Genomic DNA, 14,175 nt, shown 5'->3' on the forward strand with positions numbered 1-14,175 from the left:
CTAGCAAGATTTTTGTCAACATAAAAAAAACACTTGGCCTTGCTGTCTGCATTTATGTTAATGTTTACAAGTGTTGCACACTGTGGCTAATTATTTTTTATTACCTAAGAAGAAACATATGGCTCCTTATTTTTTCAATTTACCAGCTTCTCAAAAGGAATGTTTTCGACTCCTGCCTGCGGTGCTCTTACTAATGCTTTACTTGCTCCAAAAATTAGATAAAACTTCCTCTCCTGCTTTCTTTCGCTGACTCAAAGTTCTACACATCTTTTAATTACAAACCTCTGAGGCCAAAACGCGCCGCTCAAGCTGTTCCTTCTTGTTTGGTTGGCTGAGTGACCTGCAGACTGGATTAGAGTCCAGCTGTATCACAGCTTGAGAGAAGAGCAGCGGTGTTTTGTTTGTAGATGAGCAATGTGCTTCGTGTTCCTCTAAAACTTTACAGGCTGTCTCTGAGGAGACACGCTCCAGAACGGTTTTAGAATTCAAGAAAGTTACCGACTGACGCGTTCGGTATAGGTTAGCATTGCTTCAAGGCTATTGAATAGTTCTCTGAATAGCAAATGCTTTTCACTTGAAGTCACTCCAACAAATTCATGGTGAGACGTTGGGACGTGTTTGGAGCAGCTGGAGAAAAGTTATCTGTACAATTGTTTTGTTTTTTTTACAGAATTCTCCCTTTTTTATTTGTCTTGCTCACAGTGAAGTTCCGTCTTTTCAGCATATGCCCATACTCCAGTGCTGTGTTCCCGCTTGCTCATAATGACTTTTGCTATTGAGTCATGACTTAGCAACAAGCCTGCTGGCCTATTTTTGGTTTCAGGCAATTATCCAGAATGCAGTGTGTTGGTGTGGTCCTGTGACACTTCCAGATACAACAAAGAGAAAAGGTCTCTGCCCACATCTGTCAGGTTTCAGGCATAATAGCATGTTATTGAACGTGTAGACGGAATGACACATCTCATTTTCTGACATGTTGTGAAAACGACCCAAATATAGAAACCAAATCAGTTTTTAGCTGCACTGGTTTGCATAATATTATCTGCTGCGGTTACTTGAATGTAATAAAAAAAATAAACAGAAAATATGAAAAGTTTTACAAATAAATAAGTAAACTTTATCTTTCACAGATAAAAATCACAAACACTGCAGTGAGAGAACCGAAATCTGATGATAAAGAAACATTATATAAAATAAATTAAATTCCAGCACTTTCCACATCTATTGCAACCCCTAAAGTTAATGTATGAATATTTTAAAATAACAAGTGTGTATTTTATTCATACAATACTACTGAAAATATAAAAAAATATATAACCTTTAATTTGAGAGAATTTATCCATTAAAAAAAAAAATCCAGCCTCAGTAATATTTATATTTTCTGCAGAAAGTCACTTCAGCCTTTATAATCGGTACTCTGAGCTCTCCTGGAATACAGCTGGGCTTGATTTTTTTTTTCATTATATTTTACTTGACTGACCTGGAATTTTGAATTAGTTATCAATAATATGTTCTGTGTTTCTGGGGTAGAAATGTGATGTGGCACAGTAGCACATTTTTCTTAGTCAGATAACAATATGGGAAAGGTAAAAGCACATAACATTCAAGTAAGGTAGATGGACAAATGATCTTGTTAATTCGGAGGTTATTCCAAGAATGTCATCGAAGTTTGTCCAAACTGAGGGTCTCTTGAATAATTAAAATGTTAAATAACTAAAACTGTGACATTCAAGTCTGGCAGAGGACCCAAGTTCATCTTGCCGTCACACACACTGAGGAGAATTATAATAGAGTTGAAAAATATGAGATTATGCTACTGCAATAAAAGATACATTTATTTTAAAGAGTTATTTTTTTGCAGATCATTTCCAGAGGTTAGAATATGCTGGGAGTGCAGTATGTGAAAGAGAACTGATGTCACTAATTTTAATTACTTCTGTGTGTGCAAAGAGTCTCCTATAAAGGTTCAATAAAGACTGAAAAAAAAAAACATTCATTTGTGATAAAGTACACAGTTAATTTAAAAGTGAAATTTTCATCACCAAATCCATATTTAGTAGGTTCAACGAAGCATATTTTTTCACACAGGACAGGATAGCTTCCATTTGAATATAATAAAAGCAACAGATTATGAAACATTTGCTTCAAAGAAGTGAAAGAGGACATAGGTTGATCTCATATTCAGGCTAATAATTGAATGCTGTTCATTCCAAAACATTTCTGGAACGTGCGTCTTGGCTGATTCAGTGGACAGCTTGAAGTGAAAATGTCTAATCCCCAAACTCCATCCTCACAAACCCACTCACTAATAAATACATGACCACCTAACCCACTCTGATAAGCAACAAAAATATCACCAACAGATCTAGTGAATGGTAAAAAAAAGAAAAAAATCAGTTACCATAGCTACATTATTAATTAGATGCAATTCCAATGTTTACAGTGGCATTCTGCACCAATATTCACAACATTCTGAATAACTTGGATGATGCCTAATAGATGTGAAGTTAGAGAAATAAAGGAGCATGTTCACATAATAAAAATAAATAAATAAATAAAAAAAACGTCAGTGATATTTGAAAGTAATCAAACCTATAAAACCTATAAAATCATTTTCTACCGTTGTGTTTAGCTCTGCCAAAGTGGAAATAGATGTGCAGGACTATATATATATATATATATATATATATATATATATATATATATATATATATATATATATATAAAAACAACTTCATGTGTTAGTGCAGCATCGACACCCCATGAATATGTAAAATGACAAATGATACAGAAATGCTCACATTTCATAAGATTTAGTGATTTATGCACATGAATACATTTTGCTTCTATATTTTCATACTTTTGCGTCGCCACAGCATTTTACTGTCAGCCGTGAAACGCTCCTCTTTGTCAAGACCCCCCCCCCTCTTCTCTCCCACTCTCTCCCACCTACTCTTCTTCATTTTCATGCACCGTCTGCTTTTGTTCCATCTACCCCCGTTTATTTCCATCCATCCTTTACACCATTTACCTCTTTGCTCTGCCGTCATGCCTACGTCTCATTTTTTATAGCTGTCCTGGAGTTGATTGCTGATTTTCCCCTCCCTTGCAGACTGTGTTCTGCTCCGAGATCCTGTCTATATTATGAACCGCACTTTCAGGATGATTCCATTACATGCCTCCTAGCTGCTGGATAATTCAATAAGCACCACTGAGCTGACACACAGTTATAATCTACTTAATGAAGCTACTGTACTGATGAAGTGTTTGCTGTTTCCACCTCTGTTTCTGCTTTCACTCCTTTCACCATTCTTCCTCTTTGCTCTTTATGTCCCTCCTCCTTCATGCTCTTTGCAGGGTGTTGATGGAGAGCCATTCGAATGACAGCCGGGACAGTGGTCATCACTGGTGGAATTCTTGCTACGGTTATATTACTCCTTATCATCGCAGTATTGTGCTACTGTAGGCTACAGGTGAGGCTACACTGACCATTTTGTTCATAAACATGTGAAATGATCATGCCTAGTTGTAATATTATAAAATACACCCCGTTCTTTACTTTACAGAACTTAATAATTACTCTCCTGGAAGAAATTGAACTCTAAAAGAACCTGCAAAGTGTTTTGCCCATATTTAGAGGTTATTTTTCAGAACTTTAAAGGTAATTTGCTGGGACTTTGATGGAGCTTTCCTATTGTTTTGGAAGTTTCTGTATAGCACCAAATACTATGCTGAATACTTTTCTGGACATTTCTCAAATACATTTCCAGAATGTTTTTCTATTAACTGTCTCAGAGGTATTTTCTTCAAAATTACTCTATACAGTCAACAAAACATTTTTGTAAGTTTCTCAGAATTTCCCAGTAACTTTTCTGAAACTTTCCTTTTTGTTGGTTATTTAGCTAGAATTTAAGTAATGGTTCAAAACTTACCAGGTACTTAGCTGATACTTTAAGATTATTTTTCCAGAACTTAGAAAACAACTGGTAAGGTCTCTGAATGATCCATTAAGGTACCTGGTTCCAGAATGACTTAGTCCTTGTAGTCAGTCTTTATTCTTACTAGTAAATGCAATTGAGACATGAAGTCATGGATCAATAGTAAGCAGACATGGTTATGGCTCTGGGAATGCATCCTCTGAGTTCCCAGAAAGGCATCTGCTAAATTTCAGAAAGGTAATTGGTAAGGTCCAGAATTTAATCTCCTAGGTCTGTGAAAGCAGCCTAAGAAAATGCTGACTGTATTACAGGTCTACAAATATTTGTTCCAAAGTGAAAAGCTGAACAGGTCCTAAGCTACATAATACTCCAGTCCAAGTACATGTATCCTTGTCAGCTTTTGTCTACCACACGACCCATTTTAACCAGGTGACAAGTGTTATTTTTATTCTGAACTGTTTGAGTTCTCTGAAATTTCAGGATATTGCAGATTTAGGACAAAGCATTAATTGACTCATGCTTCTAGAGTGACTTCACGCCTTGGTTTTTGTTTAAGCAGACTAATTAAAGTCTCTCATCCAAATATTCATCTTTTGTCAACAGTTGATTGTCGTTATAATTTCAGCAAATTTCAATGACCAATAAACCAAATAGGCAACATTAACATCTAAACACAATATCCAAATCACATCTTAAAACAAGTTTTGGCCAGAAAATAAGAGGAATAAGAGTTTTATAGTCCAAGTACTAGCATCAACAATCTAAAAAAGTGCAAATAACTTTTCTGTTTAAGAGTTTGTCACAAAGGAAGCTGTATTATTCAGGTTGCATGTGAAGCTATAAAACAGACGACCGTAAATATAATTTAACCCTTTCAAAAGTATTCAGGTCCCCTGAACGTCCTCATATTTTCATGCATTTTTCCGTCTTTTCCTCTCTTCAACCTCCTGTTCTGTCTCCTCTCCAGTACTATTGCTGTAAGAAGGAGGAGTCAGAGTCGGAGGAGGAGGAGCCGGACTTTGCTGTCACGTCCCGCATCCCACCGGTTCACTCGAACCACAACATTGTGGCGGCGACGGCTGCCGCCTCCTCCATGCCCAATGGCCCCGCCATTTTCTCCACCCCTCCTTTGGCTAGAAAACTGACGCGCTCGCAGACCTTCTGTCCATCGTGCACGCACTATGATCTGCCTTTCTACCTTCAGCCTCCTCCGCCGCAGCACGTCCACCACCAACCAGAGGGACTGAGGAATGGTGGAGAACGTGTCAGCTACCGCAGCGTCCAGCAGCAGGATCTGGACCTGCCAGTGCCTGTTAACATTTCAAACTATCGTAAGCCAAACCTGGCCCGCTCAGTCACCATGAGGGAAATGTTTACGCGCAGCTGTAGCATCAGCACCGATGTTTAGCTGAGCGAGGGCGGACGTTCGCTCTTCTGTGAGTTGGCGCGACTGCAACTGGACTGGACTTGAGTTTTGCTAAGTCTCATTTTACCTGTCGCCACCTGCAGATTGGACCACTCTGATGGCTCTCAGGACAGTTTTTTCTCTCTCTCACCTTTACACTTTTCAGGCCCATGAGCTTATTCATGGTCCGATGCTCAGTATTTAAAAGTGTTCTAAAATGTCAATGAATGAAATAAGCTTTGTTTGATTTTGAGTGGTAAAGTTTGTGTTGCCCTACTTCCGTACTTTCTGACCTGAAACACTAGCAGATTACTGCGACACCAAAATGATGATGTGCTCAGGGGGGATTTTATCTTTTACACAGCTGCTACAAATGAAAAATGACTGGGAGAAATCTGGTGCCCTCCATTAAGAAAGGATGATCTATTTGTTCCTCCATCAACAGATTATAGAGATTTTTAAATATTATCCACAAAGATTAGAGGGGAGGAGGAGAAGGAGGGTGTTTTCATGTTTTTAGCTACCACCCACCGATGTTTTTGATAGTTTTAACTTTGGACGTGACATTTTAAGACATTAAGGGCTCACAGAAGATTTTAATTCCCTCTCATTTTTCAAATCCTTTCACGTCTCGACTTTAATAGTCTCTCTGAGACTGCACAGGGGGTTTATCCCGCTTGGAGACGAGAGGAGAACCATCATGTTCTAGCAGGGAGAAGTGGGCTGTGTTTCTTGCATTACGTTCAGAAAGTAAATGTGAGTTTACGGGCATGCATTGTGGGTATGAGCGTGTATCGTGTTCTGTTGTTATGCCAGAATCTTTCAATTCATTATAATCAAACACAACCTGTCACCCGAATGTTTAATGAACCAGGAGCCGAGGCGTGTTGCAATAATATTTCATTGTGAAAGGAGAAGAGAACGCCATGAGCCACAGAGAGACACATCCAAGCAGATTATATTACAAACCCTAACAATATTGTTTATCTTACTGATAGGAAGTGTAAGACAGAAGTTAGACGAGTGGTATTTAACTTTCAGTGTAATCTCTGTTCTTTTACTGAAGTTTTAGCTTGTGGACTTTTCAGCGTACATCTTGTATTGTATGTGACCACTGATATCCGGATGCTTTGGCTAAAGATTCACCCTTAAAGGCACATGTATAAATATTTAATAGGCCACACTTCAGTCTCTTTCCCCTCCCTCTCTCCCTCGAGTCGGTGGACTGAAGAAAATGTGCTCTTGCTCTGAGGTACTCCGAGAGTTCCTGCTCTGGATTGTTTTTATCTTCTCCACAAGGCTGACCGGACTGGCTGAAGGGCTGATTTTTCAACTGGAAGAGCATTTTATGGTCCGAGGATATACGGCTGAAAATTATTCACTGCTTGATTTCAAAAGAGTCGTCTGTGTGAGGGATTTGAAGCTGACTGGAGAGTGTCCTTCTTGGATCCCCAACAGCTTTTCTTCATTAAATAGATGGTAGACACATTTGTACTTTTTGCCCTCCATTTTTGTCTCTCTGTAATATTTAACAACAATCATGGTTGTTTATTTACCCGGAAGTGAAACAGTGCATAATTTCATTTTTCCTTTTCTGACATGATCGAACAGTGCCTTGCAAAAGTATTATTGTTACCCCGTCAAGTTTCCACATTTTGTCATACTACTGCCACAAAAATCAGTGTATTGTATTGAGATTGTATGTCCTAGACTAACACAAACTAATGCATAATTGTGAAGTGAAAGGGAAATTATATATGTGCTTTACAAACAAAAATCTGAAGTTTTTCCTTGCATTTGAACTCGCCCTCCTTCATTCTGATACTGCTAGACAAAATCCAGTGCAATCAGATGCCTGCAGATGTCGACCTTCTTATTAAATATAGTTGATGTGTAAGTAATTGAATCTCAATATAAATTTAGCTGCTTGAAATCATTAGTGTTTTTCAGTGAACTATCTCTTACTGCTACCACAGTAACAGAGGTAACTCCAGAGGCAAAGAGTTCAAGTACATGCCACACTCTTCACACTTTTACTCATGTTGAAATTTACAAATGTGTACAATGTTGTGTTGCTTTCACATATAAAATCCCATTGAAATAATCTGAAATGTATTGCTGTGAGATGACAAATGGAACAAAGTTCAAGAAGTATGAATACTTTTGTAAGGCACTTTACAAAAAGTCACAACACATAAATAAATCTAGCTGTTCAAGGGCATAATCGCAGCCGTAACACACTCTCCTGTTCTATATTTTGATCAGATTTGTCACAGCTGACCGCCGAGCCTACACATTTGTACTTGTCAAAATTTAATTTTTATCTTAAACCCTCTAATGTCCCTTTAAACGTTTGAAACTTGGGAGCAGCGAAATGTTACCAAGGCCTGACACCCACCCTGGTCCTCACAGAGACGGCTATAACTAAACATGTTCACACAGGACACACACACAGACTCACAAGTTCTCATTGTTTATATCTTTGAAGCTGAATTGTTTGCCAGATGCACAGCTAACGTAGTGCCATAAGGAAGTATGAGGGAAATACATGAATAAGAGGATTATTATTAAGATGGTTATTATAACTAGAGGTGTTTATTAAAATGAGTTGTGATTTATGTTCAGGTATTTACATTAGTTGCATTATTTTATGATCCAGCTGTTTTTTCAGACTCAGTACAATCCAGCTGACATGTTCTGTCCCTGTTTCTAATATATAACTAACAGACACATTGTTGCTAATAAAATGGTGTTAAAATTGCACCGTCTTCTTTTGTTTTGTTGCTGTGCTGTTCATTTTTAATCTGTTTGATTTTATGTACTGAAAAGATTAGGGCAGTTGATATATATTAATAACTATGTTTTCAATGAGTAGATTTATTTAATTCCCAGCTTACATTTTGTCCAAAGTAATTGGTTCAGGAGGCAGAAAAAAAGCATTTTTAGCCATTGATTAGCTCCCATAAAGTTTTGATTTTCCTAGGATGTGCAGGAGAACATTTTACACAACACTACAACTATTCTGCCATCAATTCAAGGTTTTAGAGGGAAAAATTAATCTGAATGGCAGTACAACCACATTTCTTGCATGAGTTAATGTGTAAAAATGAGATCAATACATCAGATCAGTTCATGTAGTGCTCCAAAAATTATAAGTATTTGACTTGTTTTAATTCAAGTGTGTTGTCAGAATTCTAATATCATTAATATATCATTATCATTAATATCATTAATATTCTAATAGCAATATTTGCTTTTACTTTTCCTTCCACATATACTAAATGAAAAGGAAGTCCATGGAATAAACTGAGTAAGATCAGAAAGGTCAGGAGAGCAATTTTCAGGCATATTATTTATTAGTAACAGAAGTTAATTGAATCAGTGCGTACAGATTAAATTCACTGATTGGAAAGAAGCTTCCCATGAATCTCAAACAAAAAACAATTATCTATATACATATATTTTTTTTTAAATTTATTTTATTTTATTTACTTTTGTCACATAACACTTGCTTTTTTTTTCGATAAGTTTGTATCTCTTTGATTTTGTTGAAAAGACAGCTGACTAAGTTCAAAACTGACCAATAACCTTCCTTGTGAGACCACTTCTTACTTTTTCATTGTCCAGTATATTTCAAGAAATCAAAATACTTAACAGTGTTACTATTGTATGAAAAGACTGATTTTCTGTAGCTAGATATTTAGTATTTGTGATTTTGTATTCCCAGAACAGCAGAGTAATGCTGCCAAAATTCCACATTCTGTACAGAAACAAAATCATTAAACAGTTTGACCAGAAATTCAGTATTTTATGCAAGTGTGCTTGGGTTCTCAAACATATAAGCTATGAAAGATTACACCATTTCGCAGAGGTTTATGATTGTGACTTGACAGAAGGTCAAGAAGAAGGTGTGCAGGTTTAGCGGGAATGTTACACAATTTTTTTGTACAGCTATTAAATGCATAAAGACTAAAGAAGGTTGTTGTCTTGTGGCCCATTGAAAGAAGACGATAGCTTTGAATTGATTTTCATAGCTTTGTGAGAAAAAAAAACTCCAAAGACAATAGAAATTAATGTCATCATCTCTCTTCGTGAAGCTAATAAAGTAACATCTGTTCACACTATCAGCTCACAGCAAGAAAACTACTGTTGTATTTTCCAACAGATGTTGGGTAAAGATTTATTGGAAGAAGACCAATGGAACATACTGGGCCGGTTCTTTAATTTCAGTAAGGCATAAATTATTGTCATGAGAAAACAGCAACACCTGCCAAGTTTTAAACTCCACAACAGCAATGAGGTCTGCATGCAGACTCAGCCAGCCTGGAGGCAACAAGAAGACAGTCATGACACTAAACATGTTTGAGTGACAAGGATGAGAACCAAGAACTGGGGGGGCTTAAGAGTGATGATAAACAAATCTGTCAGAGGTGAGAAGATGATAGTCATTCAGAGAATGTGAGTGAAAATGCTTTAGTGTGGCAATAAACTAAATGAGTCAGAGAAGGAGGGAGAGTAATCATGCAATATATAGAAAAAGGGGAAACTATTTCAGAACGGAAATGGATGTAATTATTAGAAAGATGAGTCAGAGCTCATGAATGAGAAATAGAACACAGCATTGAGCGCACAACAGATGGATGCTGAGAGCAGAGGAAATCCAACCAAGGCCAGTTAGTCAGAGACATTATCAACCATTTTCTGATGGCATTTATATGACAGAGCAGATGCAGTCATAGAAAAACATTCTGATTATGATAAATCCCCCTTGATGTAAATATTCTCAAGCTATTATTTACCTTTAACATCCCTCCTCAAATCTTTCCTTCAGGTTTTTGACTCATTAACAGATTTTTTACTGCCAGTTTGGACATGGTTTAAAGATGTATTCATCTATACATGCTTGAATGAGCAGATTGACTATATTGTTTGTTTTGTTTGTTTGTTTGTTTGTTTTTTCGATATATGCCTCGTCCAACTTGCATTTCATGAAATTTTTACATTTTGAACAAATTTAGCCAGGTCTGGATATGTGAGGAGGATCTTAGCCCCTAAACACAAACCATTTTCCATTTTTGTTACCTTCTCATACAAATTACTTGTATCCTTTCAAATGACAATAGATTGATAACTGGGCACCTGATTGTGAAGTTTTTCTTTAGGACGCGTTCTTCTTGTATTTTGGACAAACAACTGGACATTTAGTACAAAGAGACCATTGTGATTCCTCCTTTATTTTGTGATTACAAAATTACGAAATGCATGGTTACAGAGCAGATGTCCAATGAAAAACAAATAAATATATCTGTGCTGTTGTGTGGAATTATATTATAGAGTAACGTTCCTTACATATTTTATTGAATGCTTTATGTGAAACATTCAGATCTATCGTAGTTACTGTGACATGTTGTTCTCATGAGCGAAGACGTTTCTGTGTCATGTTTTTTTTTAAGCTTTTCAAATGCACACCATAACTGATGTCTTCAGAAAATCTAAATTTTCAAGTGAATAAACCGTACGAACCCTCAAGTCGATGTGTACCTAACCATCATGCTGTATTTTGCAAACTTAAGCTGGTGCTGACAACCCAAACTGGGCGTTATCCCAGAGACCTACATTTTCCTAAATCTGGCCCCCTGTTGGTGAGCATTTGATAATGGCCCTGGATTCAAGGAGTGAAGCTAATTAAGGTCAAAAGTGAAGCTGGATCAATATGTTGAGAGTGAAATCTAATTAGGTAAGTGGTTGTGGAGGTACTCATTTCATTATGACTGGTCTTGTCTAATCAAGCAGTCGATTTGCATATTACAATATACCAAAACCCATTTCAACAACCGTCAGGCAATGAATAATTTCAATATTAATCATGAATCAGAAAATGATGATAAAAATGAAAAAGGTAAAACCAACGATGCATGAGGCCTGTCAGGAAGTACACAGAGCCGCCATTTTTTAAAGGCCTGCAACCAGTTAAATATAAGCATTATTTATGCTTGTATTGAACATTTGTATTCTTGACAAAATATTAATTGGATTATTAATTTGAGTCTTTATTGTTAAGTTTAGTCTCTATATGTTAGTCTATATAATATAAATATAAATAAAGTAGGGGTGAGGTGAAATACTTACACAGTCAGGATGGACACCCTCGCAGCACATCCTTTAAGATATTAATCAATATGTCACGACATGCTGGTTATCATCCTCTCCACCTCCATCTCACCCTAAATCTGACTCCTTCTGTCCAACTATTGTGTGTGTTTTGTACTCCTTTGGTCTCTCATCCTTAAATATGTCAGCTTATTTGTGCTGTTTTGTTATTTCTTAGCAGGATTAGTCAGCAGTGGTGTGGGTGCTGCACAAAGGAGTAGTCGGGCTTTCATTAATTATAAGCGTGCTGTTCAGTAAGAGACTGTCCAGCTTGTACAAGAAACATGTCAGAAGGCTAAAATGGAATGGTAGAAAAGACAAGGAGGAATCTTGACTTTAGAAGACAATCAGGTCTAGTTTATATAGAATTGTATTGAATCCGATCCATGTCAAATGTTTTTTGAATCATTATTGTTCATTCCAAACCAAACCAGTTCAATCATAGTATCAAATAATTGATAACACCGTTCAGTGACATTTTGTTGATGGCAAGTGGTAAAAAGTGTTCCAGTCTCAGGAAGGCAGTAGATTGCACTGAGTCTGGATTTTATAGCAAACAGGGATTCAGTGACAGTGGAAAGGAACCACTTTTAAACCAGAACACACTTCCAGAAGCAAGCTCAGCATGTGCAGTCGTATGTCACAACAGGTTGGTGGGTGAGAAAAAACAGAAATGACAGAGAGAAACAGCAGGAGTACCCCAAAGATTCATTGTGCCCCCTCAGAAATATATATATATTTTTTAAAAAACCTATTGAAACTTTCAAGAATCTTCTGTATGTAAAATCTTCATGTCATATAGACCAAGGTTCTTAGATATTTTGAAAGAGAAACATGACAACCTCATCACAGCTCCTCTACCATACTTACCAGTTAGTTGCTTTACTAGATATTTTAATCATCTGCTTCACACCACACTTTTTCCCAGCTAGTATTTTCTGAACTACATCTCTTATTGTAATTAAAAGGTTTGTACTCTCAGTTCAAAATTGTTTGTAATTTTCTCCAGAACTTTTAATATTTATTTGCAGTTTCTAATGACCCACATTAAGGAGTCAATATTTTGGTTGTTGTATTAATGTTTTCCAAAATTCAAATCAAAATTCAAATCAAACAAGAACTTTGTTTGTCTGTTCTTGTTTGACAAAGGTTGGATATGGCAGGCAGACATTCTGGGTTTGTGATGTTATGACTTTATGCCTCTTACTGCTGTGTCAGAGATGGGGGAGAAATAACTCACCTCCATAAATCTCCATGCCACACACACATATACTAGAGTGCATGCAGGAGCCATTACCCTCCAGTGCCTGTAGTAGTGCATTTTCCAAAAGGAGGAGAAGCCATGCTTCTTGTCTGAATTTTTCATTCCCCACACTCTCTGTTTCTGTATAACAACTAATAAATAAGCAATGAATTCAGAACATAACATAGAATGGACGGGATTTATCCCCTCTGTGCCAAGTCTGCTCCTCCTGATGTCTGGTTTTCTTCCTGCTCCAATCTCTTATTGTTGACTTAAAATTTTGCTTCTCTTTTTTATGTTTTAAGGGTTAAATCTTCTACAGTCCTTCTTGACCTTTTGCACTTGGGGAGTGAATAGAATCAAAATGACTTTGGGCCCGGTGTGTGGAGAAAGCAAAACGTCTTGTTTTTTGTTTACTTAGTGTGACATTTTGCTATGTTAATCCATAACCCCTTGTAGCTTTATAGTAATCTTAACACCTTAGATATTCTGAAATACAGTCTGTTCAGATTAGCTCATGATGAAATTTGACAGCATGACTTTGTTTACACTTTAATTTTAATAGAAAGATGTGTGGGTCGTCTCAGACAAAGGGTCAGAAAATTCAGCCCTGTGAAAGAAAAGTTAGCGAGGTCTTTGGCGCCATCTGATGGAAAGCAAGAAAATAAACGTACAAAACATTCTAATATAGTCTCAAATGCAATAAATAAATACATTAAAAATTGTATTATTTTTTTTAGAAAAATGTACAATTGGTGGTTTTAAACTTTTAGTCTTACTAATCAAGATATGTGCGAGCATTGTCTTAGATTTACATTTTTTCCTCAGTTAAGAAATAATTATGCTATGAAAGCCTGACCCTAAGCTCTCAGAATTTGTTGCAGTTCTCTAATAGTTAACTTTTCTCGTTCAGCTTTCTCGTCATGCATGGTAGCAATACAAAGTTATTTCACATTTTCTATTTTGTGCAGGCTAACTGAACTCCCCTAGCACATCAAATTAGTACCAAATAGAAACAGGAAATCATGAATTACTGATCAAAAATTGCTTGGAAATTTGATCAACTAAAAAAACCAATCAACTCTTTATCACTCATTTCAGAAAAGAGCTCATAATATATTACATTACATAAATATTACATAATATATTATATATCTGTATATAATACAATATAAATGTATGGTCTACAGCTCAGGTTTTCATGGGAGAAAAAAGTCGTATTGTTACTTTTTTCTCAAAAAAAAAGTCAGAATTCTTTTCTGGTCAAAATTACTGAACAGAAAAAAGTCAGAAATGTTTTTCTCGTCTGGCCAGAAAGTAAAAAACACAAGGAAAAGAAGAAACAAAGAAAGAAACAATGTTCAAACAACTTGGTATGAGTTCTGTATTTCCGCTGTCTAAGTCCCGCCTCTAGTTTCATTATCCAATCAAATACCGCC

General features: G+C 36.5%; 1 protein-coding gene across 1 annotated transcript; it reads left to right on the forward strand.

The window, feature by feature from the left end:
* The first annotated feature begins 3,088 nt into the window (after window positions 1-3,088).
* fam163ba (family with sequence similarity 163 member B, genome duplicate a) lies at window positions 3,089-5,466 on the forward strand. The gene is made up of 2 exons (XM_014987983.2): window positions 3,089-3,473; window positions 4,906-5,466. The coding sequence occupies exons 1-2, from the start codon at window positions 3,381-3,383 to the stop codon at window positions 5,344-5,346; spliced, it is 534 nt and encodes a 177-aa protein (XP_014843469.1). The 5' UTR covers window positions 3,089-3,380; the 3' UTR covers window positions 5,347-5,466.
* The last annotated feature ends 8,709 nt before the right edge of the window (window positions 5,467-14,175 follow it).

This window comes from Poecilia mexicana, unplaced genomic scaffold (assembly GCF_051168715.1).
Source record: "Poecilia mexicana isolate PSO_F unplaced genomic scaffold, ASM5116871v1 scaffold_12, whole genome shotgun sequence".
Lineage (NCBI taxonomy): Eukaryota > Metazoa > Chordata > Actinopteri > Cyprinodontiformes > Poeciliidae > Poecilia > Poecilia mexicana.